This window comes from Leucopleurus acutus (assembly GCF_964270905.1).
Source record: "Leucopleurus acutus genome assembly, chromosome: X".
NCBI classification, from domain to species: domain Eukaryota; kingdom Metazoa; phylum Chordata; class Mammalia; order Artiodactyla; family Delphinidae; genus Leucopleurus; species Leucopleurus acutus.
Window position 1 is genome coordinate 43410978 of NC_139148.1, and position 26664 is coordinate 43437641.

The following is a 26664-nucleotide window of genomic DNA, read 5'->3' on the forward strand; positions in this document are numbered from 1 at the left end:
TTTGTATGACAGACTCTAGGTCCATCCACCTCATTACAAATAGCTCAATTTCGTTTCTTTTTATGGCTGAGTAATATTCCATTGGATATATGTGCCACATCTTCTTTATCCATTCATCTGATGATGGACACCTAGGTTGTTTCCATCTCTTGGCTATTGTAAATAGAGCTGCAATGAACGTTGTGGTACATGACTCTTTTTGAATTATGGTTTTCTCGGGGTATATGCCCAGTAGTGGGATTGTTGGGTCATATGGTAGTTCTCTTTTAAGTTTTTTAAGGAACCTCCATACTGTTCTCAATAGTGGCTGTATCAATTCACATTCCCACCAGCAGTGCAAGAGTGTTCCCTATTCTCCACACCCTCTCCAGCATATATTGTTTCTAGATTTTTTGATGATGGCCATTCTGACTGGTGTGAGATGATATCTCATTGTAGTTTTGATTTGCATTTCTCTAATGATTAATGATGTTGAGCATTCTTTCATGTGTTTGTTGGCAGTCTGTATAACTTCCTTGGAGAAATGTCTATTAGGTCTTCTGCCCATTTTTGGATTGGGTTGTTTGTTGTTGAGCTGAATGAGCTGCTTCTAAATTTTGGAGATTAATCCTTTGTTAGTTGCTTCATTTGCAAATATTTTCTCCCATTCTGAGGGTTGTCTTTTGGTCTTGTTTATGGTTTCCTTTGCTGTGCAAAAGCTTTGAAATTTCATTAGGTCCCATTTGTTTATTTTTTTTTTAATTTCTATTTCTCTGGGAGGTGGGTCAAAAAGGATCTTGCTGTGATTTATGTCATAGTGTTCTGCCTATGTTTTCCTTTAAGAGTTTGAGAGTTACTGGCCTTACACTTAGGTCTTTAATCCATTTTGAGCTTATTTTTGTGTATGGTGTTAGGGAGTGATCTAATCTCATACTTTTACATGTACCTGTCCAGTTTTCCCAGCACCACTTATTGAAAAGGCTGTTCTTTCTCCACTGTACATTCCTGCCTCCTTTATCAAAGATAAGGTGACCATATGTGCGTGGGTTTAGCTCTGGGCTTCCTATCCTGTGCCATCACTCTATATTTCTGTTTTTGTGCCAGTACCATACTGTCTTGATTACTGTAGCTTTGTAGTATAGTCTAAAGTCAGGGAGCCTGATTCCTCCAGCTCTGTTTTTCGTTCTCAAGAGTGCTTTGGCTATTCGGGGTCTTTTGTGTTTCCATACAAGTTGTGAAATTTTTTGTTCTAGTTCTGTGAAAAATGCCAGTGGTAGTTTGATAGGGATTACACTGAATCAGTAGATTGCTTTGGGTAGTAGAGGCATTTTCACAATGTCGATTCTTCCAATCCAAGAACATGGTATATCTCTCCATCTACTTGTAACATCTTTAGTTTCTTTCATCAGTGTCTTATACTTTTCTGCATACAGGTCTTTTGTCTCCTTAGGTAGGTTTTTTCCTAGATATTTTATTCTTTTTGTTGCAGTGGTAAATGCGTGTGTTTTCTTGATTTCACTTTCAGAGTTTTCATCATTAGTGTATAGGAATGCCAGAGATTTCTGTGCATTAATCTTGTATCCTGCTACTTTACCAAATTCAGTGATTAGCTCTAGTACTTTTCTGGTAGCATCTTTAGGATTCTCAGGTGACATGCATAGTATCATGTCACCTGCAAACAGTGACAGCTTTACTTCTTCTTTTCTGATTTGGATTCCTTTTATTTCCTTCTCTTCTCTGATTGCTGTGGCTAAAACTTCCAAAACTATGTTGAATAAGAGTGGTGAGAGTGGGCAACCTTTTCTTGTTCCTGATCTTAGTGGAAATGCTTTCAGTTTTTCACCTTTGAGGACGATGTTGGCTGTAGGTTAGTCATATATGGCCTTTATTATGTTGAAGAAAGTTCCCTCTATGCCTACTTACTGGAGGATTTTTATCATAAATGGGTGTTGAATTTTGTCGAAAGCTTTCTCTGCCTCTATTGAGATCATATGGTTTTTCTCCTTCAATTTGTTAATATGGTGTATCACGTTTATTGATTTGCATATATTGAAGAATCCTTGCATTCATGGAATAAACCCCAGTTGATCATGGTGTATGATCCTTTTAATGTGTTGTTGGATTCTCTTTGCTAGTATTTTGTTGAGGATTTTTGCATCTATGTTCATCAGTGATATTGGCCTGTAGTTTTCTTTCTTTGTGACATCCTTGTCTGGTTTTGGTATCAGGGTGATGGTGGCCTCGTAGAATGAGTTTGGGAGTGTTCCTGCCTCCGCTATATTTTGGAAGAGTTTGAGAAGGATAGGTGTTAGCTCTTCTCTAAATATTTGATAGAATTCTCCTGTGAAGCCATCTGCTCCTGGGCTTTTGTTTGTTGGAAGATTTTTAATCACAGTTTCAATTTCAGTGCTTGTGATTGGTCTGTTCATATTTTCTATTTCTTCCTGATTCAGTCTTGGCAGGTTGTGCTTTTCTAAGAATTTGTCCATTTCTTCCAGGTTGTCCATTTTATTGGCATAAAGTTGCTTGTAGTAATCTCTCATGATCTTTTGTATTTCTGCAATGTCAGTTGTTACTTCTCCTTTTTCATTTCTAATTCTATTGATTTGAGTCTTCTTCCTTTTTTTCTTGATGAGTCTGACTACTGGTTTATCAATTTTGTATATCTTGTCAAAGAAGCACCTTTTAGTTTTATTGATCTTTCCTATCATTTCCTTCATTTCTTTTTCATTTATTTCTGGTCTGATCTTTATGATTTCTTTCCTTCTGCTAACTTTGGGGTTTTTTTGTTCTTCTTTCTCTAATTGCTTTTGGTGCAAGGATAGGTTGTTTATTCGAGATGTTTCCTGTTTCTTAAGGTAGGAATTTATTGTTATAAACTTCCCTCTTAGAACTGCTTTTGCTGCATCCCATAGGTTTTGGGTTGTCGTGTCTCCATTGTCATTTGTTTCTAGGTATTTTTTTATTTCCTCTTTGATTTCTTCAGTGATCACTTCGTTATTAAGTAGTGTATTGTTTAGCCTCCATTTGTTTGTATTTCTTACAGATCTTTTCCTGTAATTGATATCGAGTCTCATAGCATTGTGGTCGGAAAAGATACTTGATACAATTTCAATTTTCTTAAATTTACCAAGGCTTGATTTGTGACCCAAGATATGACCTGTCCTGGAGAATGTTCCTTGAGCACTTGAGAAAAATGTGTATTCTGTTGTTTTTGGATGGAATGTCCTATAAATATCAATTAAGTCTATCTTGTTCAATGTATCATTTAAAGCTTGTGTTTCCTTATTTATTTTCATTTTGGTTGATATGTCCATTGGTGAAAGTGGGGTGTTGAAGTCCCCTACTATGTCTGTGTTACTTTCGATTTCCCTTTTATGGCTGTTAGTATTTGCCGTATGTATTGAGGTGCTCCTATGTTGGGTGCATAAAGATTTACAATTGTTATATCTTCTTCTTGGATCGATCCCTTGATCATTATGTAGTGTCCTTCTCTGTCTCTTGTAATAGTCTTTATTTTAAAGTCTCTTTTGTCTTATATGAGAATTGCTACTCCAGCTTTCTTTTTGTTTCCATTTGCATGGAATATCTTTTTCCATCCCCTCACTTCAGTCTGCATGTGTCTCTAGTCCTGAAGTGGGTCTCTTGTAGACAGCATATATATGGTTCTTGTTTTTGTATCCATTCAGCCAGTCTGTGTCTTTTGGTGGGAGCATTTAATCCATTTAATTTAAGGTAATTATCGATATATATGTTTCTATTCCCATTTTCTTAATTGTTTTGGGTTTGGTATTGTAGGTCTTTTCCTTCTCTTGTGTTCCTTGCCTAGAGAAGTTCCTTTAGCATTCGTTGTAAAGCTGGTTTGGTGGTGCTGAACTCTCTCAGCTTTTGCTTGTCTGTAAAGGTTTTAATATCTCCATCAAATCTGAATGAGATCCTTGATGTTTAGAGTAATCTTGGTTGTTGGTTTTCCTCCTTCATCACTTTAAGTATGTCCTGCCAGTCCCTTCTGGCCTGCAGAGTTTCTGCTGAAAGATCAGCTGTTAACCTTATGGGGATTCCCTTGTGTGTTATTTGTTGTTTTTCCCTTGCTGCTTTTAATATGTTTTCTTTGTATTTAATTTTTGACAGTTTGATTAATATGTGTCTTGGCATATTTCACCTCGGATTTATCCTGTATGGGACTCTCTGTGCTTCCTGGAGTTGATTAAGTAGTTCCTTTCCCATATTAGGGAAGTTTTCAACTATAATCTCTTCAAATATTTTCTCAGTCCCTTTCTTTTTCTCTTCTTCTTCTGGAACCCCTATAATTCGAATGTTGGTGCGTTTAATGTTGTCCCAGAAGTCCCTGAGACTGTCCTCGATTCTTTTCATTCTTTTTTCTTTATTCTGCTCTGCAGTAGTTATTTCCACTATTTTATCTTCCAGGTCACTTATCTGTTCTTCTGCCTCAGTTATTCTGCTATTGATCCCTTCTAAAGTATTGTTAATTTCATTTATTGTGTTGTTCATTGTTGCTTGTTTCATCTTTAGTTCTTCTAGGTCCTTGTTAAATGTTTCTTGCATTTTCTCTATTCTATTTCCAAGATTTTGGATCATCTTTACTATCATTATTCTGAATTCTTTTTCAGGTAGACTGCCAATTTCCTCTTCATTTGTTAGGTCTTGTGGGTTTTTTCCTTGCTCCTTAATGTGCTGTGTGTTTTTCTGTCTTCTCATTTTGCTTATCTTGCTGTGTTTGGGCTCTCCTTTCTGCAGGCTGCAGGTTCATAGTTCCCGTTGTTTTTGGTGTGTGTCCCCAGTGGCTAAAGTTGGTTCAGTGGGTTGTGTAGGCTTCCTGGTGGAGGGGACTAGTGCCTATGTTCCCGTGGATGAGGCTGGATCTTGTCTTTCTGGTGGGCAGGTCCATGTCTGTTGGTGTGTTTTGGGGTGTCTGTGGACTTATTATGATTTTAGGCAACCTCTCTGCTAATGGGTGGAGTTGTGTTACTGTCTTGCTAGTTGTTTGGCATAGGATGTCCAGCACTGTAGCTTGATGGTCGTTGAGTGAAGTTGGGTGCTTGTGTTGAGATGGAGATCTCTGGGAGATTTTCGCCATTTGATATTATGTGGAGCTGGGAGGTCTCTTGTGAACCAGTGTCCTGACGTTGGCTCTCCCACCTCAGAGGCACAGCACTGACTCCTGGATGCAGCACCAAGAGCCTTTCATCCACATGGCTCAGAATAAAAGGGAGAAAAAGTAGAAAGAAAGAAAGAGAGAGAGGGAGGAAGGAAGAAAGAAAAGAAAGATGAAAGAGGATAAAATAAAATAAAGTAAGATAAAATAAAATGAAGTTATTAAAATAAAAAATAATTATTAAGAATAATTTTTTTAAAAGAAAAACAAAACAAACAATAAAACGGACGGATAGAACCCTAGGACAAATGGTGAAAGCAAAGCTATACAGACAAAATCTCACACAGAAGCATACACATACCCACTCGGAAAAAGAGGAAAAGGGGAAAAAATAATAAATCTTGCTCTCAAAGTCCACCTCCTCAGTTTGGGATGATTCATTGTCTATTCGTGTATTCCACAGATGCAGGGTACATCAAGTTGATTGTGGAGCATTAATCCGCTGCTCCTGAGGCTGCTGGGAGAGATTTCCCTTTCTCTTCTTTGTTACCACAGCTCCCGGGGCTCAGCTTTGGATTTGGCCCTGCCTCTGCGTGTAGGTCCCGCAGGGCATCTGTTCTTCGCTCAGACAGGATGGGGTTAAAGGAGCAGCTGCTTCGGGGACTCTGTCTCACTCAGGCCGGGGGGAGGGAGGGGTGCAGATGTGGGGCGAACCTATGGCAGCAGAAGCCAGCGGGATGTTGCACCAGACTGAGGCGCGCCATGCGTTCTCCCTCGGAAATTGTCCCTGGATCCCGGGACCCTGGCAGTGGCGGGCTGCACAGTCTCCCCCAAAGGGAGGTATGGATAGTCACCTGTGCTCACACACAGGGTTCTTGGTGGCGGCAGCAGCAGCCTTAGCGTCTCATGCCCGTCTTTGGGGTCCGCACTGTTAGCTGCGGCTTGCACCCGTCTCTGGAGCTCCTTTAAGCAGCACTCTTAATCCCCTCTCCTCTCGCACCAGGAAACAAAGAGGGAACAAAAAGTCTCTTGCCTCTTCGGCAGGTCCAGACTTTTCCCCGGACTCCCTCCCGGCTAGCCGTAGTGCACTAACCCCCGGCAGGCTGTGTTCACGCCGCCAACCCCAGTCCTCTCCCTGGGATCCGACCAAAGCCCGAGCCTCAGCTCTCAGCCCCTGCCCACCCCGGCGGGTGAGCAGATCAGCCTCTCGGGCTGGTGAGTTGCAGTCGGCACCGATCCTCTGTGTGGGAATCTCTCCGCTTTGCCCTCTGCAGCCCTGTTACTGTGCTCTCCTCCGCGGCCCGGAAGCTTCCCCCTCCGCCACCCGCAGCCTCCACCCGCGAAGGGGCTTCTTAGTGTGTGGAAACCTTTCCTCCTTCACAGCTCCCTCCCACTGGTGCAGGTCCCGTCCCTATCCTTTTGTCTCTGTTTATTCTTTATTCTTTTGCCCTACCCAGCTACGTGGAGATTTTCTTGCCTTTTTGTAAGTCTGAGGTCTTCTGCCAGCATTCAGTAGGTGTTCTGTAGGAGTTGTTCCACGTGTAGATATATTTCTTTTGTATCTGTGGGGAGTTAGGTGATCTCTGCGTCTTACTCTTCCCCCATCTTCCCGATTCCAAAAAACTGTCTCTTCAATCTTGGAGGCAGCAATTTGCCCTGTGTCCACCACCTTCTCTTACAGATCCAGTAAGAGTTGTTGATTTTCTAGTTGTTATCAGGGTGGAGTGACAGCTTCCAAGTTTCATACACGTGGAGCTGCTAGTGTTGGATGGTCTCCTGCAGAGGCGGAGGATGGCTGTGGCTCACCGTGGGGACAAGGACACTGGCAGAATTTCTGAGAAGTACTCCTTGGTGTGAGCCCTCCGAGAGTCTGCCATTAGCCCCACCAAAGAGCCGGGTAGGCTCTAGTGTTGAGGTGCCTCAGGCCAAACAACTAGCAGGGAGGAAACCCAGCCCCACCCATCAGCCTGGACTATATACTTTTAAAATACTATTTCTGCCCATTTATACTTTATATAGATTTTTAAAAAACATGTTTTCTCTTATTTGGTCCTCAAATGCGGTAGGTTATTATTCCAGTTTTACTGATGAGGCAATTGAGTCTCAGAAACTAAGTGACTTGTGCAAGGTCAATAGCTAATAAAGAGCTGATCCTGGATCAGTATCTAGGTATGTGTGTTATTGTCCTTATTGAGAATGTCTTAAATCAACTACTTAACATAAGAGACACTTAAATTTTGTTAAATTATTGAACTAATTTAACTGGGAACATCCATATTAAAGGAATGACTGGGAGTTGCAGGGTGGTGGGGGTGGTGATGGTTAATCTTGGCTAGTATAGCCATGAATATGAGAGGAGTAAGTAAGAGAGAAAATTAGCTTCACCAAGCTAGTTTGCTCATTCTGAGAGTTACACTGACAGTTATCTTTTCTCCTCCCAGCCTTGTCCCTATCATCAATGATTACCTCCTTCAGTGACTGTCTAAGCAGTGGGTTCCAAAATTTCCTTTTGTTGTAGTTTATTGGGGTTTATTATAGGCATCTACAGTTGCTTGGAGATTCAGCCATTCCCCCCCTGAGCCCCAAAGATGACCTGACGTCCCTGAAAAGACTGTTCACAATTGGATATACGCATTTACCTCTTTTACTTTTTTAGAGAGAGGAGAATTACCAAGCAAAGATATCTCCATCTTCACCTCAGGGACCACTCAAAAAGAGGTCAGCTTTTGAAGATCTCACCAACGTGAGTATGCCAGTCCAGTTCTCTGCCATGGTGTTGCATAAGGTTTAGACAGCCTCTTCCTTGAGGGACCTTTCCAGTTTAACCAAACTCTGACCCTCTCTAGAATGTTGAGAGCCAATTTTATTTGGAATCAATGACCCAATTTCAGAAACTGCAGTGGCTCTTCTGCTGCCACATACCATCTGGATTAATTGATGGAGCTCTCTGGAAGCAGTATGAGTGTTTATCAGGTATGAAATTGTAGAGAAATATGAGAACTTTGGGATCTTGCATTTAGATAAAGTCCAGAGGTGGCTCAGCTGGTTGCATAGGCCTTGGAGGTAAGTACTTTGGTAGATTCATTGTAGTCTAGGGCAGTGTTTATCAATTCAAGCACTATGGACATTTTGAACAGCAAAGTTTTTCTATTGTATATGACTGACTTCAGCCAGCATTCCTGGTCCCTAGCATTAAGTTCCAGCAGCATCCAAGTCATAGTGACAATCAAAAATGTCGTCTGATGTACAGAACCATTGATGACCACAGTTCCATGATCTGGTTTTCAACTATGGAGATCTAGAAACTCAATTTTGACTAGAATTCCTGAGTTCACTTCCAAGTTACCTCCCTTCTGATGTTATTAAGGCGCCAGCAAAAAAAAATTTACTAGTTAGGAAGTTACTAACTGAATATAGAATCGAGTCAGAGGTAATCTTTTGTCTTAGAAAATAATAATAACTGATGTCTCCTGAGTGTTTACCACGTGTCAAGCACTATTCTAAGCATTTTTCCCTGTATCCACTCATTTAATCCTCATAAAATCCTTTGAGGCAGATACTATAATTATCTCCACTTCACAGATAAAGACTTACCCAATGTTGTTTTTGAGGTCTGTTTCATCTAGGATACAGAGAGCCCTAGTGGACCCTATCCTGCCCTCTATAATAGTGTCCTTCTGTGGCTACCAGAATTCTTACATCTGCTAGATAATATTTTACCCCCTTGGGCAGGATTGGATAAGCATTGGCAAAGTTCTCCCCTTTGTATCTCTGCTCTTTAGATGCTATGTGACCACCTTTGTGCTAAAACAGTCTTTTCCCCATGCAGATTACAACATGTATGATTGTGTTACAGCTTCCTGCATAATCAGATTTACTCTAGATTGCTTGAAAGAGCTACCTCCCACACAGACCTGTAAGGTTAGATTCATTTCCTGACTTATTTAACCATGGTCTAGAAACTTGGTTGAAATAAGGTAGCCACAGAAATCAGAAGCAGATGCAGCTCATCTTAATGTAGCTTCCCTTGGCCTCCAGAGTCCCTGATGGGAGTCCAGTGACACTGTGCAAAGCAAAGTCTAACCGCATATGAAAAACTTTCCTGCCATGTCTCAGTCCTCTTTTTGTTGTGAAGTTTATGTCATCAGTCATAAAGAACAAACACAAATAAATTAATAGGAAACACATGCTAGGACCCTCCTGATTCTCCAACTGAATTCAACATCTGTTAGGCCACATACTTGTCCAGGGTTGGGGATGCAAGTCATCCCTGAGCAGTATCTCTGCCTCTAGCTTTTCAGAAGCTCAGAAAGCCCATTTCCCTTTTGTGTTCAAGTCCTGGTCACCTTGAATGATCTTTGGTGCTTTCCAGACAAAGTTCTATCATTACAGTGTAGCTAAGCCATTCCAGGGTTGGGCATTTCTGCAGACGTCTGAGGTCATTTCTTTGAGGATTGAGGACTCTGAATTTTGGGGTTTCCCTTTATGATGATTTGCTTCTTCCTGTCAGTATTACTTCGTTTTCATGTCCCCATATCTGTCTTCTCCTCAACATTCACCACAGTGAGGTCCTGGCTTGCCAAAAGAGCTGATCTGTTTTAATTAGTTAGTCTGCTGTGAGTGTTCTTTTTTTCCCTCTCCTTTATCCTTTCAGCATGGGAAGGACTTTTGATTTGTTAGAGCTGGTCCAAAGCCAGTGGATGAGGAGATAAAGTCTATTTCCTAAATTATTTTTTGCCAGTAGGATTGTCATCTCTATTTTCCTATTTTTTGGTGAAAGAATTATGGGGAGATACTGGTAAAGGTCCCCTTGAGCTTAGATCTGAAAATATTAGTGCTTTGAACCTTCACATATGGCAAGTTGAAAGTTTCACCCTGGGGATTAGGGTCTCCACCTCTCTCCTGCCAAGAACGCACATCTTTTCCAAAGCTGGATCTCAGCCTGACACATAAGGAGTTTGTAAAACTTTAGGTGAAATTAAAATGCAAACTGTGTCAAGCTCTTTGAAGAGCAGAAGTGGACAACAACTTGAGGGCCTAAGAAAGAATTCCCTGTTGGATTGTAGTTGCTTATTATGATACGATGATACAAAGGCATAATTTTTTTATACTTCATTTGGAAATAATTTCAAATTTATAAAAAGTTGCAAAAATAAAAAACAGTACAAAGAACACACATATGCTGTTTACCTAGATTCACATATTACTAACATTTTATCCTATCTGCTTACATACATCATGGTCCTTTACCATGAAGTACTTAGGGTATTTCAGTGTATATAGAGAAAGAGTCTCTATATACTATTTCTCCTCAGAGAAATAGTCTTATATAAACACAGTGCAGTCAACAACTTTATACATTTACATTGATATAGTGTTTTTATGTAATCTGTTGTCCATATTCCAATTTTTTTCCATTGACTTTGTAAAGTCAATGTTATAAGCACTTTTTCCCCTCCAGTAATGGATCCAGTCTAGGGTCGTTTACGTGTCATGTCTCTAGCTTCTTTTAATCTGGAACACTTCCATAGCCTTTCTTTGTTTTTTATGATATTTTTGAAGAATACAGTCCCACCCAACCCCCCTTTTAAAAATAGAACATTCCTCATTTTGTGTTCGTCTGATGTTTCCATGTGATTAGATTGATGTTATATATGCTTGGCTGGAGTACTGTATAGGTGATGTTCTGTCCTTAGAGTATCACATCTGGAGGCACATGACATCCATCTGTCCCTCATTGGTGAGGTTAATTTTGATCACCCAGTCAAGATGTTGTCTGGTTTCTCCACTATATAATTACTGTTTATTTTTTTTCCTCTTGCAACTAATAATCTGTGGGACACACCCTTAAGAGCCTCCAAATAGCCACTCTTCATCAAAATGTCCCCTAGATTTAGCATTCATTGATGATTTTTGCCTAACAATCTTTTTGATGATTTTTCCAACTCTAGCACTTGCTCCCCATTTACCAGTCTACAAGCAGAGGCCTCCCTTCTTCCCTGTTTATTTATTATTGGTATAGACTTATGAATTCCTGTTTTTTCAGTGGTTTGTTGTTCAGTATTGTATTTTATTATTTTGGTGCTCAAATTGTCCCAAATTTGGTCACTAGGGCCCCCCTTAATCTGACTACTGTGTCTTTGTGACATACTATCATCATTTTTTTGAACATTTTCTTTCCAGCATAACAGGATGTTCCAGGATGTTCTTGTACCTATTTTATTGGCATGGAGTCAACCATTTCTGTGAAGAATTCCTGTTCCTTTTAATGGGGAATGGTATTAGAGACCAAGATCTCAGTGCTAGGTGTGCTACTGGGGTGTCTGCTTTTTCTGCCCTTTCTGCAGACAGAGTTAGGAAATGTCTGCATGTATATATACATATAGATACACACACATCTGTACTTAAACATATATATATATACACATATATCTATATATACAAATACACACACTCCTGTATACTCAGATGTATATACACATATACCTGTTTAAGAAATCATGAGTCCACACAACTCCCATTCCAAAACGTACAGGGTTCTTTCTTGTATTCCTCAATCCGTGTTTATATGTTCCTTCTCTACAATGAGAACCATGGTTCACAAGATCATCAGCACATTTACTCAATACTATAATACATCTAAAAGAGTTTCAGAATTACTTCTTCCACACCACCATAATAAACACACCTACTAAAAAGAGTTCCAGATTTATTTGCAATATTCTCCACCATCCCACAAACACATCCTGACTGAGGATGTATATGGTGAGGGTGTATAGTCTGTGTTTACTTGGATTAGTTGTTTATTATCTTGTATTTCCTTCTGTTTTCTTTCTTTTGTCCTTCAGTGTGGTTATGGTATTTATTTGGAATATAATTAGATTCCATTTGTTTCATTTTAAAGGCATAACCTTTAAGATTATTTTTACTGACATTATTCACAGTCCCATGATCTCTTCTACTGTTTAATAGAATTAGTCATGATTAGAGTTTCTGGTGGAGCTTTCCAGAGCCCCATGTTAAATAAATATCCCCTCAGTGAGATGGGATAGATGTATCACAGGTAGTGTTGTATTAGAGGTCTATCCTGAAAAGCTAGTTGATCTTGGTATACTCAGGCAGCAAAGCCAGTTATATTACCTTTTCCCCCCTCTGAACATCTTATGGGGTCAAAATGGAATGTGATGTTTACAAAACATCTTTTTGAGAATTTACCAGCCAATATGCCTGACATTGGAGATCAGAACTACATCATATGTATCTTGAAATCACTTAGGGCTGCTATTTAGCTAATATGCACCAGGACTACTGTACTGCTAGCTTCCATCATGACTAGTTGGCACCAGTACCATACTGGTTGTAAGATGTTTTGATCAGTGTTCCTGGGAACACCCAAACAAGGTGTCCAGGGTGTGGATGTGTGTCAGGACCTTCCTGTGAGAACCACCTATTGGTTAATTTGAGGTTCTCTCTCTCTCTCTCTCTCTCTCTCCATTTCCTTGCTTCCTCCTCCAGACCAGCCCCCCCACCTTTATTTTTTTCTTGCAGGCTTCTCAAAGTCAACCTGCCAAGCCCAAGAAAGAAGCCAGTAATGAGTTTGTTAAAGATGTTTCCAAGAAGATAAACAGGAACACACGTGCTCGTGGGTGAGTACGAGGATAGTCAGATGGCATTGTTTTATATGGTAAAGGAGAGGGTGTGACATCCTTTTGACTGCCTTTTGTCCCCATTGAGAACATTTTTAGTGAGCTACAGTGGTGAGTATTACATTAACTCCGGGTGCTTAGATGGACTAAATTGCTGAAGAATTATAGGCCTCATCTCACCACCACCCCCAATCTTTCTCTCTCTTTCTCTTTGCCCCTCTCCCTCACTCCCTCACTCCCTCACTCCCTCACTCCCTCACTCCCTCACTCCCTCACTCCCTCACTCCCTCACTCCCTCTCTCCCTCTCTCCCTCTCCCCCTCTCCCCCTCCCCCTCCCCCTCCCCCTCCCCCTCTTTCCCTCTGTCACCCACCCACATGGTGTGTGCATATTGAAAGAGCTGTTGTCATTGAGGAATTTGCCAAAAGTTCTTGTGCTCATCTTTCTCTATTTTAGTACTTCAGTCCTTGACTGAGCTACTCTGTGGTTGAGAGTGTGGACGCAACTTAACTTTTCAGGGGATTCTCAGCAGCTGGCTGATAGTTTGCCAGTCTGCTTATCCCATTAGAAACCTTAGGGGGAGGCTTGTTCCTTTTTACTGTAGAGAAATTACTATCTCCTTAGGCCAGAAATGTGTGTTGTCCAGCTGTTATAGGGAACTGATCACAGGTTCTGCAAGTAGATAGGAGTATTCTCATCTAGGATCGGGAAAAGGATTTACTCCTAGGAAATCTTCTGTTAGAAGAAGAGTTAGAAAGTGGAGTGAGACCTTTTTATATCCTCTCCTCATTCCAGTGGGAATTACTTCTTTCTGGAAGAATAGAATAGATCAGCTAGATAGCTATAACCCAGCTAAGCATGGGTTCCAAATGGTAAGGGGAAAAGTTTGGGGAACTCCTAAAAATTAACATGCCAGGTCCACAGGACACTTTGCTAATTACCCAGCAGAAAGAAATCATACCAGAAGATTAGCATTTAGCCCACTCAGTTTCTTGCTGAAATGAAATTCCTGGGATTTGCATGTGTATTTTGACCTTAATTCCCTGTGTTATTTTCTTTTGAATTTCTTTCACCATTCTGACTTTAGCAGGGAAATCCTCACAAAATGCCATAAACATTCTTGTCCTCATTCAGAGTTCAGTGAAATGGACCCTAATAATAGTGCTAGAGCTAATAGCTAACATCTATTGAGAGTTCACTGTAATCACACATTATTCTAAGTGGGTTTTTTTTTTTGGTAACAGCTTTATTAAGATATAATTCACATACACAATTCACCCTCTTAAAATGTACAATTCAATGGTTTTTAGTATATTCACAGAGTTATGCAGCCATCACCACAGTGAATTTTAGGATGTTTTCATCAACCCCAAAAGGAACTCTACCTTTAGCTACCACCTCTCAGTCCTCCCCATCTGTAGGCAACCACTAGTCTACTTTCTGTCTCTATAGATTTATCCATACTGGACGTTTCCCAGAAATGGAATTGTACAATGTGTCGTCTTTTGTATCTGGCTTCTTTCACTCAGCATGATGTTTGAGGGTTCATCCATGTTGTAGCAGGTATCAGTACTTCATCCTCTTTTATTGCCAAATAATATTCCATTGTATGAATGTACCATATTTTGTCTATCCATTCATCAGTTGATGAACGTTTGAATTGTTTACACCTTTTGGTTATTGTGAATAGTGCTGCTGTGAACACCTGTGTACAAATTTTTGTTTGAACACCTGTTTTTAATTCTTTTGCATATGTAACTAGAAATTGCTGGGTCATATGGTAATTCTATGTTGAACTCATTGGGGAACTGCCAAACTGTATTCCATAGTGGTTGCACTATCTTACATTCCTACCAGCAGTGGATGAGGGTTTTGAATTTTCCACATCCTTGCCATTTTCTGGGTTTTTTGTTTGTTTGTTTTTTAAATGGCCATTCTAGTGAGTGTGGGATGGTATCTCATTGTGGTTTAGATTTGCAGTTCTCTGATGACTAATGATTTGGGAATCTTTCATGTGCTTATTGGCCACTTGCATATCTTCTTTGGAGGAATGTCTATTCAGATCCTTTGCTGATTTAAAATATTTGGTTATTGATCATTTCATTATTGAGTTGTAAGAATTCTTTATATAGTTTAGATACAAGTCCCTGATCAGATATATGATTAGCAAGTACTTTTCCTCCATTCTGTAGGTCTTTTCATTTTCTTCTTGGTGTTCCTTGAGGCATAAATGTTTTTAATTGTAATGAAATCCAATTTATTCTTTTGTTGCTTATGCTTTTGGTATCATAATCTAAGAAACCATTGCCAAATCCAAGGTTATGAACATTTACTTTTAAGATTTTTTTCTTTTTAGAGTTTAAAATTTTTAGCTCTTAACTTAGATTGTTGATTCATTTTGAGTTAATTTTTATTGTTGGTGTATGTTAGGGGTTTAACTTCATTGTTTTGCATGTATTGATAGATATCCAATTGCCTCGGCACCATTTATTGAAAAGACTAATCTTTCTCCACTTAACTGTCTTGGCACCCTTGTTGAAAATCAGCTGACTGTACATGTGTTTATTTCTGAACTCTCAATTTTATTCCATTGACCTACGTGTCTTTCATTATGCCAGTACTATGGTATCTTGATTATTGTTGTTCTGTAGTGTGTTTTGAAATTGGGAAGTGTGATCCCTCCAACGTTGTTCCTCTTTTTCAAGATTGTTTTGGCTCTTCTGGGTTCCCTGCAATTCCATATAAGTTTTAGAATCAGCTTATCAATTTCTACTAATAAGCCAGCTGGGATTCTTATAGAAGTTGCCTTGAACCTGTAAATCAATTTGGGGAGTATTACCATCTTAATACTAAGTCCAGGAACATGGGATGTCTTTTCATTTATTTAGATCTTTAATTTCTTTTAACATTTTTTTGTACTTTTCAGAGTATAAATTTCTCACCTCTTTTATTAAATTTATTTCTAAGCATTTTATTCTTCTTGATTCTATTGTAAATGGAATTGTTTTCATAATTTCATTTTCATGTTGTTCATTGCAAGGATATAGAAATACATGTGATTTCTGTATATTGATCTTGAATCATAGAACTTTGCTGAACTTGTATATTAGTTCTAATAGTATTTGTGTGTGGGTTCCTTAGGATTTTCTATGTATAAGACTATGTCATCTGCTAATATAAGTAGTTTTACTTCTTCCTTTCCAATCTAGATCCCTTTTATTTTATTTTCTTGCCTAATTGCCCTGGCTAGAACCTTTAGTACTGTGTTGAATAGAAGTGTTCAGAGTTGAACATCCTTACCATCCAAGAGTTGAATGACTGACTTATTCTGGTTTTCCTAGGACTTTCCCAGTTTTAACATTGAAAGTCTTGCATCCCAGGAACCCTCTCAGTCCTAGACAAACAAGGACAGTTGGTCACTCTATTGAGGAAGCCTACTCTGATCACCCCAGGCTTTAGACATCATAGACACTAAATACCTACTTTCTATACCAGTGTTTTATAGAGCTGGATTTAGAGAGGCAGGCAGGAGCAAGATCACCAGGGCCTTATGGACCATGGCAAAGAGTTTGTACTTTATTCAGAAAACAGAGGGGTTCAGTTCTAAAGCGTCAGCAGTGCTATATTAGTTATTCACTACTACATGACAAATCCTCCACCCCCCAAAAAGAGAGTTGGACATCCTTGTGTTCTCCTTGATCTTAGGGGGAAAGCATCAGTCTTTTACAATTAGCTATGACATTAGCTTTGGGTATTTCATAGATGTTCTTTCATAGTTAAGGAATCTCCTTTCTAGTCCTAGTTTGTTGAGTGCTTTTTTTTTTTTTTTTTTTTTTGCGGTACGCGGGCCTCTCACCGCCGTGGCCTCTCCCGTTGTGGAGCACAGGCTCCGGACGCTCAGGCTCAGCGGCCATGGCTCACGGGCCCAGCCGCTCCGCAGCATGTGGGATCTTCCCAGACCGGGGCACAAACCCGCGTCCCCTGCATCGGCAGGCGGACTCTCAACCACTGCGCCACCAGGGAAGCCCTGTTGAGTGCTTTTATCATGAAAAGGTATTGAATTTTGTCAAATGATTTTTCTAGATCTATTGAGATGGTCATGTAGCTTTCATTTTTATTCCATTAATATGGTGTGATAACATGAATTGATTTTCAGATGTTAAACTAATTTTGCATTCCTGGGATAAATCCTAGTTGGTCACAGTGTATAATCTTTTTATATACTGCTGGATTTGGTTTGCTAGTATTTTGTGGAGGATTTTTGCATCTGTGTTCATAAGATATATCAGACTTGAGTTTTCTTCTGATGTCTTTGGTATCAGAATAATATTGGCCTCATAGAATGACTTGGGAACTATTCTTACCTCTTCCTGAGTTCATGAAATGTTGGTATTAGTTCTTCTTTAAATGTTTGGTAGAATTCATCAGTGAAGCCATCTGGGCTTAGATTTTTCTTTGTGGGTAGTTTTTGGTTATTAATTCAGTGTCTTTACTTGTTATAGCTCTGTTCAGATTTTCTGTTTTTGAGTCTGTTTTGGTAGTTTGTATCTCCCTAAGAATTTGTCCAGTTTGTCTAAATTATCTGATTTATTGGCATGTAATTGTTCTAACAATGATTTGTTTTAAGTGTTTTTATGCATATCAATTGCTCAAGTCTTTACAGTAATTCTATAGGGGAGGTAATATTATGACCTTAATTTTACAGGTGAAAAAAGTGAAGCGTAGAGCATTAACTTGCCCAAGGTCACCCAGCCAGTAAATGGAGGAGCCAGGGTTTGGATCCAGGCAGTCTAGATTCAGAATGCATGCTCTATCATAACTAGACTATCTGAAGACTACTTCTAAAAGTTCTCATCAGGAGGGACCTGGAACCTATCTGGTCAGATGGAACCTTTTGAGGCACTTCCTTTTCTTTTTTTTAATAATTCAGTAATTTTTTAAAAATTATATTTATAGAGTTGTATAGCCATCACCACCATCTAATTTTAGAACTTTTTCAGCACCCCCCCACAAAGAAACTCATACCTATAGTCCCTTCTCTTTCCCAGTCCCTTTCTACCCTCCTCCCTACCCCTTCCCAGCTTCAGGCAACCACCAACCTATTTTCTGTTATGGATATACCTCTTATGGATATGTCTCCTCTGGATGTTTCATATAAAAGGAATCATAATATCTAGTCTTTTGAAGGTACTTACTCTTGTTCAGACTGATCATATTTACCTTTAATTCTCTCCCTTTTCTTATTCTGATTTCTAGTCATCCAGAGATTTGGTCACACCAGGTTAGTCACTCTGATTGGATATGCAGTCCTATTCAAAACAAAGCTTTGCATCTGACACATGTGAACAAATGTTTATTTTGGTCTTTTTTATTATCTCCACTAGGAAAGCATCTTGTGAATAGCCTAGAGTGAAAGGAATATGGTTAGATACCATGAACAATAAGTACCAGCCCAACTTTCTCTTATAAGCCTTTTATAAGCCTCTCTCTTATAATCCTCTCTCATAAGCCTTTAAACAATATTAATTTCAACCTGAATTTTATCAGATGCCTGGTGCTGCTAGACAAAGACAGATAAATGCAGCTAGTGAGGGAGACATATATAAGCCAGTCACTCATACAATGTGGTAAGTATTATAATAAAAGCCTTTGTATATAAATAAAGTTAATAAATCATATATGAGAAAGCATAAATAACATGGATTTCAGGGGAAATTTTTTGGAAAAGTATGGGGACCTAGGTCATAGAAACTATACTGTGTGCTACTTAGTTGATTTACTATGGTACCCATTGATTTTTACCCTCTAGTCTGTCTCTTGGGGTTGAAGCCCTTTCCACTTCCATACATTTAGTAAGTAGAGTGACAAAACGAGATGGTAGGTGAGGATTCTAGGAACTACATTCTTCTTACCCAGACATTGTTTCCTTTACAGGTATAATAAGCTGGAACTCTCACCAGTAGTAGTCTCAACCACCATGGTACCAAATATTATAGATAAACCATTCATTCTGGAGATATCTACCAGCTCCAAGACACCCACTACTGAGGAGGCATCTCTTTTCAAAAAGCCATTCATTTTAAAAGAGGAACCCACTACTGAGGATACAATCCTCATCAAGGGGTCATTAAAGAAGAGCACAAATCAGAGGGAGGTGTCCCTCTTAGAGAAGCCACTATCCTTGCAGGATGAGACTGACAGTGATGTTGTAGAGCCAGTGACTTTTGGGGAGAAGCATAAAACTGAGAAGGCAGCCATCAACAAGAGTACATTATCTTTAAAGAATATGTGCACACATCAGGGGAAGCAGTCCTGCACGAGGGAGGAGTTGGCATTGCAGGACATCAGTGTTGAAGAGGATTCTTTCTTTATGGAGCCCATAAACTTTAGGAAGAAGCCTAAAACTGAGGAGGCAACCCCCACCAAGAAGCTGTTATCTTTAAAGAAAAAGTGTACCACTCAGGGGAAGATGTCCTGTATGAAGAAGCCACTAGTATTGCAGAAGATCACCTCTGAAGAGAAGTCACTCGCTAAGGAGCTGTTGTCTTTTAAGAGAAAGCCTACCACTGAGAAGGAGTGCCTTTTCCAGGAGCCATCTGCATTGCCAAAGAAGCACACCACTGAACAAGAGGTGTCCATCTTGAAGAAATCATTGGCCTTTCAGGAGAAGATCGACACTGCAGAGGATTCCGTCTTTAAGGAACCATTGGCTTTTAAGAAACAACCTACCACAGTGGAGACAACCTTCACCACAAGGCCATTATCTTTAAAGAAGAAGTGCACTACTCAGGGGAAGATAGCCCACTTGAAGAAGCCATTAGTATTGCAGAAGACCATCTCTGGAGAGAAGGCACTCATTAAGGAGTCATTGTCCTTTAAAAAGAAGCCTACCACTAAGGAGGAGTCCCTCTTCCAGGAGCTATCTGTGTTGCAAGAGAAGCACACCACTGATGGGGAGGTTACCCTTTTGAAGAAGCCAGAGGCATTGCAGGAGAAAAAGGATGGTGAAGATGAATTTCTTATGGAGCCAATTTCCTCAAGGAAGAAGCATACTACTAAGGAGGCAACCCTTTCCAAGAAGCCATTACCTTTAAAGAAGAAGCATACTACTCGGGGGAAGAGGTACCGCTTGAAGAAGCCACTAGTATTACAGAAGACCACCTCTGAAGAGAAGTCACTCATTAAGGAGCCGTTATCCCTTAAGAAGAAGCCTACCACTAAGGAGTCCCTTTTCCAAGAGCCATCAGCATTGCAGGAGAGGCACACCACTTGGGAGGAGTTGTCCATCTTGGAGAAGCCGTTGGTCTTGCAGAAGACTCCAACTGTGGAGGAGTCCCTTTTAAGGGAGCCTTTGGCTTTTAACAAGAAGCGTACCATTGAGGAGGCAACCTCCTCTAATAAGCTGTTGTCTTTAAAGAAGAAGTGTACCAGTCAGGGTAAGATGTCCTGTTTGACCAAGCCACTAGTATTGCAGACCATTTCTGAAGAGAAGTCACTCATTAAGGAGCCATTATCCTTTAAAAAAAAGCCTACCACTGAGGAGGAGTCCCTCTTGAAGAAACCATCTGCACTGCAAGAGAAGCACACCATTCAGGGGGATGTGGTCCTCTTAAAGAAGCTATGGGCATTGCAGGAGAATATAGACAGTAAAGATGAATTTCTTATGGAGCCAGTGTCATTTAGGAAGAAACATACCACAGATGTGGCAATCTCTACCAAGGAGTCATTATCTTTAAAGAAGAAAAAGTGTACCACTCAAATGATGATGCCTATCTTCCAAGAACAGTTGGACTTGCAGAATATGATTGGTGAAGGTGAGGACTCCTCCTTTATGGAGCCAATGTCATTTAGGAAGAAGTCTTCAACTGATGAGACAATTCTAACCAAGACACCGGTATCTTTAAAAAAGAGGCAAATCACTCAGGGGAAGACGTTCCTCTTAAAGAAGCCACTGGTCATAGAGAAGACTACCTCTGAAGAGGAGTCACTCTTTAAGGAGCTGTTGCCCTTTAAAAAAAAGTCTACAACTGAAGAGTTCCTCTTCCAGGATCCATCTGTACTAAAAGAGAGGCACACCACTCTGCAAGAGGTGTCCCTCTCAAAGAAGCCATTGGCCTTGCAGGAGAATATCACCACTGAAGAAGAATCATATATTAAGGAGACAGTGACCTTGGAGGAGAGGTCTACCACTGAGGAGGAATTCCCCTTTCAGGAGCCATTTTCACTGCATGTTAAACCTACCAACAAAGATGAGTCCCTCTTCAGGAAGTCTTTTGCCTTGCAGAAGAAGACTGATAACAAAGAGGACTCCTTGAAGGCACTGTTGGCTTTGCAGGACAAAAGCACCACTGAAGAGGAATTCCTTTTCAAGAAACCATTGGTTCTGAAGGAAGAGCTCTCCACTGAGGTGGCAGTGAGCATAGAGGGGCAATTATCTTTAAAGAAGAAGCCCACTGCTCAGGGGGAGGTGTTCCTCTTGAAAAAGCAGTTGGCCTTGCAAGAAAACATCACCATTGAAGAGGAGTCCCTAATTAAGCAGCCACAGGCCTTGCAGGAGAAGCCCAGCATTGAAAAGGAGACCATCCTGAGGGAGTCCTTGACCTTGCAGGAGAATCTCACAATTGAGGAGGAGGCTATCCTGAAGGAGCCCCTGGCCTTGCAGGAGAATCCCAGCATTGAGAAGGAAATCATCTTGAGGGAGTCCTTGGCCTTGCAGGAGAAGCCCACGAGTGAGAAAGAGACCCTCTTTGAGGAGCCCTTGGCCTTGCAGGAGAATCCCACAATTGAGGAGGAGCCTATCCTGAAGGAGCACTTGGCCTTGCAGGAGAAGCCCAGCAGTGAGAAAGACTTGTCTTCCAAGGAGCCATTGGCCTTGCAAAAGAATCTCACTCACAAAGAAGACACCTTTATCAAAGATTTCATCATCCTCCAAGTTGAAACCAGCCCACATGTGTCTACCACTGCCCCTGACTCTAGAACAGGCTTGTCCAGCACTGTCACCATGTCCAGTGTGGGCAAGTTCAGTACCACAAGCCAGTCCAGTACTTGTGAATCCAGTTCCAATGAACCTTTCTCATCTCAGGACAAGAGATCAGAGAAGGAGGTATTCTGCTTTCTTTCTTCTTAAATTAGATGAAGTGTTCTTTGTTGGCCTGGAGGTGGCTGCTAGCAAAGAGATTTTTTTTGCCTTCCTAAGCAATTGGTATTAAATCAAGTTGGCCTTGTGGAATCTCTTGACTTTGTGATTGGCGTAGTGATGTACCTGAGCAATTAGAAAGTATTTATTCCAGGAATACCCCCAAGGGTCTGGAATACTCTGTGTTTGTGTGTGTGTGTGTGTGTGTGTGTGTGTGTGTGTGTGTGTATATATTATATACATATATATATAATATATATATATGTATGTATATATATGCTTTTCAGTAGTGGCTAGACAATTTCTTTCAGGAAATTGCCTTTCTTAGTAATTGCAGTCTGCATTACATTGGACCTTAGCTAAAGATGGATTAAGTTCACAGAGGCATCTTCCAAGGAAGATGGTTTTTAAGTTGTAAATTGGAAGGACTAAGGGATGAAATTTGGCAAGCAGAAGAAGAAAGACCCCTCTTGTAGGCAGAACAACCTGGTTAAATGTGTAGAAGGGAGGAAAAGGCTAACAAGAAGATGAACTGGGCCAGATCAAAGCACTGAGACATAACAAGGGACCTAAGAAGACAGGTGACATAATTTGAAAGAGTAAGACAAGAATGTCTTTCTTGGAGAATCTTGAGTTTACCTGTAAAAATAGTGTCTGTTTCTTAGGGCAGAGCAGGTATGTACAGGAGGACTAAGCATTTCTTGGTTACTCAACAGTATGAGGATTACAGGGCCAAGGGGTGCTCTGTTATGGCCCAGGACATATAAGGCTTGAGGAACCTTAGGAGGAGATGACAGTGGGAAGAAAGGAGTCATTTTTATGTATGTGTGCTAAGCTTTCCTTGGAATCTTTCTCTTAATATGTCTTTCTGGTGATTTCCAAGCAGATGACCCCACTGGAGGATATTGACAAGGACCACAGTGATCCATTTTTCAACTCAATATATGCTAAGGATATCTTCAGTTACATGAAGGAGAGAGAGGTGTGTAGGTGGTGAGGGTGAGGGGCAATGATTTCCAGTTCTCATTTTCTCATCACACATCCTTCAAATGCAAGTTTAAAGGGGAGGTAATAATGATGATGAAAACAATATTAGCAGCAACTGACATCTACTGGTAGCATACTATGAGTTAAACATTGTGCTAAGGGATTTATAAACATTATCTTGTTTAATTTTCCCAATAACTTCATGATGGTAGGTATTATTATCTCCTTTTTATAGTTGGAGGAAACTGCTCAGTCAACACAAATAGTATGTGGTAGATCTGGGATATGAACTAAAGTCTAACTACCTTGGAGACCATAAGCCTACACCTCTAATTGTTGAGGAGCTAATCTCAGACACAAAAATTGTCAAGCAGGCTCTTTCTGAGTGACTGCTCTTAGGGATCTTTTCCTTTCTCTGTGCAAGTTTCTGGCATCATATGTAAAACCAGACCTTTTATTCCAGCTCTCCAACCTGGTGAAATTTTCTTTCTCCTTTGAAATCTGCCAGTCTCTTTTACCACTAATATTCATCAATTCCAGATTTTCTTCTGTCTCTCAGTGGAACAGATGGGACCAAGGTTATCTACTAACTAGAATTTTAGCAAGCCATGCATAAGAGGAAAGATGAGTATCTCATCTTCTCTCTAGAGACACAGCAATAGATTAACTGACTCCAATGCCTGTACTTTTTCTAGTATACCTTGGAGGAAGCAAGAGATTACTATACTAAAAGTGCAGGCCTTAGCTCAGCAGTATTGGTTTCACTGGGGATCTTATGGGAGATTGGGATTGACATATATATTGACATATATACACTAACTAAAATCAATAACTAATAAGAACGTGCTATATAAAAAATAAATAAAATTAAATAAAAAAAAGATATGCAGAAACCTAGCCTCACCCCAAACCTTCTAAATTAGAATGTGAATTTTAAAGATCCTCAAGTATCTTTCACATATGCATGTTAAAGTTTGAGAAGGACTCCTCTACACAGCCTGGTATTGTGCTTTAGACTGAATTGCAAAGAAGGGGCAGAATCTCTTTGGTATTCATCTATAGTCATAGGTGTATTCCTGCCCATATTCCATATTCTCCTGGACTCCTCGCTATCCACCCTGACACTTAAATATCATGTGTGTCCATTTCCTAAGGATAACTGAAACTTGTCTGGAAAAGGATACTTTTATCTGCCCCTATCTGATACCAGCTGAAAATAATGATTTAGAACCCTGAGGAAATTACTTAGGTTACAATTTTTTTCTGAGATATTAGTTGCAAATATTTTTTCCCAAGTTACAATTTTTGAACTACAGGAAGAGTTTATTTGTTAACACTTCTTTCTTCTTGCTGCCAGGAAAAGTTCATACTTAAAAAATACATGACCAGGCAGAATGATATCAACAGTGACATGAGGGCCATTCTCGTGGACTGGTTGGTGGAGGTGCAGGTAAGCCTGACAACTGCTGCCTTAAGGGGCTGATATTCTCTTTATCAATTATTCAGTCAGCATTGCCAGGTCCCAAACGTAGTAAAAATTTACTGGGTCTACAGAGCTGAATAAGCCATGATTCCTGCCCTCAGGGAGCTTATGACCTAGGGGACAAGATAAGACAAGCAGGCAGATAAGAACAATACAAAGTAGAATATACTAAGTACTATAAGAATGTTATTAATAAGACACTCGGAGAACCCAGTGGAAGGAGAGAGATTTCTAGAAAAGGCAATGATGGTATGTCAGTTTAATCATTCTCAAAATCCTGTAAAAGTATATCTTGTGATTTGGATAGGGGTTAGTGACAAAGTCTCTCAAGCTTTGGATGGGATGGGTAATAGGAAGGACATTGTAGCCCCAAACAGGGCAGATGGCTGTTTGTTGAGGGTTGGATGTTGAGGGAATATTGTTATGAATACTTAATTATCACTTTATACTAACAAAGGTAGTCCAGAATAGTACCTGGACGTAGTAGGTGTCAATAAATATTTGTTGAATGAATGGAATTGAAAGGATTGCTGTGGAGTTTGCAAGGAAATATAAAGCATAGTATATGCCCAGCAGAGGCTTACTATATAATTGGGAAGAAAATGTAATATAGTTTAATATCCTTTAAGTACCAGAGTAATGGTTCAGTCTCACTTTGGAGTGATAGACCAGGGAAATGTGGTAGACATGGTATATTTGAACATCAGCAAAGCATGAAAATGTCATCTTATGGAAATGATGCAAAATAATAAATTAGATAAGAGTAGAATTTGAGTAAATCTTAAATAAGTAAAATTGATCACAAAGATTGCTGATCATTACCAAGCAAGAAAGAGATTTCTAGTAGACTGCCAGTGGACTTTGTTCTGATCAATATTTTTATAAGTGATGTAGATGAGAACAGAGAAGATCATCTCATCAAATTCACAGATGGCATGAAACTGGGAGTAGGGGTAGAAAATAAATGGATAACAGATAAAATATCTCTAGCAGCTGGAATGATGAACTGAATCTTTTAATAAAAAAGTTTTGTTATTTTTATTGCACAAAATTCATAATTATTATAGCAAAGTAAGAAATTATAATTACTTGTGATCCCACAACGTACAAACAGTGTTAACATTTGTGTGTGTTTATTATCCCCCGCTTTTTTTTTAAACATCTTTATTGGAGTATAATTGCTTTACATTGTTGTGTTAGTTGCTGCTGTATAACAGAGTGAATCAGCTATATGTATACATATATCCCCATATCCCCCCCTCCCTCTTGCATCTCCCTCCCACCCTCCCTATCCCACCCCTCTAGGTGGTCACAAAGCATTGAGCTAATCTCCCTGTGCGATGCAGCTGCTTCCCACTAGTTATCTGTTTTACATTTGGTAGTGTATATATGTCAGTGCCACTCTCTCACTTCGTCTCAGCTTACCCTTCCCCCTCCCCGTGTCCTTAAGTCCATTCTCTACGTCTGCATCTTTTTTTTTTTTTTTTTCGGTACATAGGCCTCTCACCGTTGTGGCCCTTCCCGTTGCGGAGCACAGGCTCCGGACACGCAGGCTCAGCGGCCATGGCTCACGGGCCCAGCCGCTCCACGGCACGTGGGATCTTCCCTGACCGGGGCACGAACCCGTGTCCCCTGCATCAGGAGGCGGACTCTCAACCACTGCACCACCAGGGAAGCCCTATGTCTGCATCTTTATTCCTGTCCTGGCCCTAGGATGTTCAGAACCAATTTTTTTTTAAGATTCCATATATATGTGTTAGCATACGGTATTTGTTTTTCTCTTTTTGACCTTTGTAACATTTTGGGATTGACTTTTATCACTCACCATAATTCCCTTGAGGTCTGTCCAAGTTGTGTGTATCAATAGTTCATTCCTTTTTATTGCTGAGTAGTATTCCATGGTATGGATGTACCAAGGTTAGTTTAACCCTTCACCCATTGAAGGCCATTTGGGTTGTTTCCAGTTTCTGAGACTGTGAAAAGAACATCTATAAACATTAATTTACAGGGTTTTATGTGAATATAAGTTTTCATTCCTAACATCAATACCCAGGAATGGGATTGCTGTGTCATATGATAAATGTATGTTTAACTTAATGAGAAAGTGCTACAGAGTGACTGTATCATCTTGCACTCTCACCTGCAGTGTATGAGAGTTCTAGCTGCTCTGAATTCCTGGTCAGCACTGGGTATTTTTTTTTAAACTTTAGCCATATAGATGTGTAGAGGAATCTCACCGTAGTTCTAATTTGCATTTGCTAATGATGTTGAACATCATACTTGTCATCTGTATATCCTTTTTGATGAAGTGTCTGTGT

At 40.0% G+C, this 26664-nt stretch overlaps 1 protein-coding gene across 1 annotated transcript in view; it reads left to right on the plus strand.

Moving 5' to 3' along the window:
• The window catches only part of CCNB3 (cyclin B3), a gene marked incomplete at its 3' end in the record, with an annotated part of 66324 nt that overhangs the window by 16064 nt on the left and 23596 nt on the right, over positions 1–26664 (plus strand). Inside the window, exons 3-7 of the mRNA XM_082864371.1 lie at positions 7752–7838; positions 12644–12741; positions 18675–21843; positions 22763–22858; positions 24221–24313. Coding sequence (XP_082720497.1) covers positions 7752–7838; positions 12644–12741; positions 18675–21843; positions 22763–22858; positions 24221–24313 — 3543 coding nt within the window. The remainder of the gene's footprint in view (positions 1–7751; positions 7839–12643; positions 12742–18674; positions 21844–22762; positions 22859–24220; positions 24314–26664) is intronic.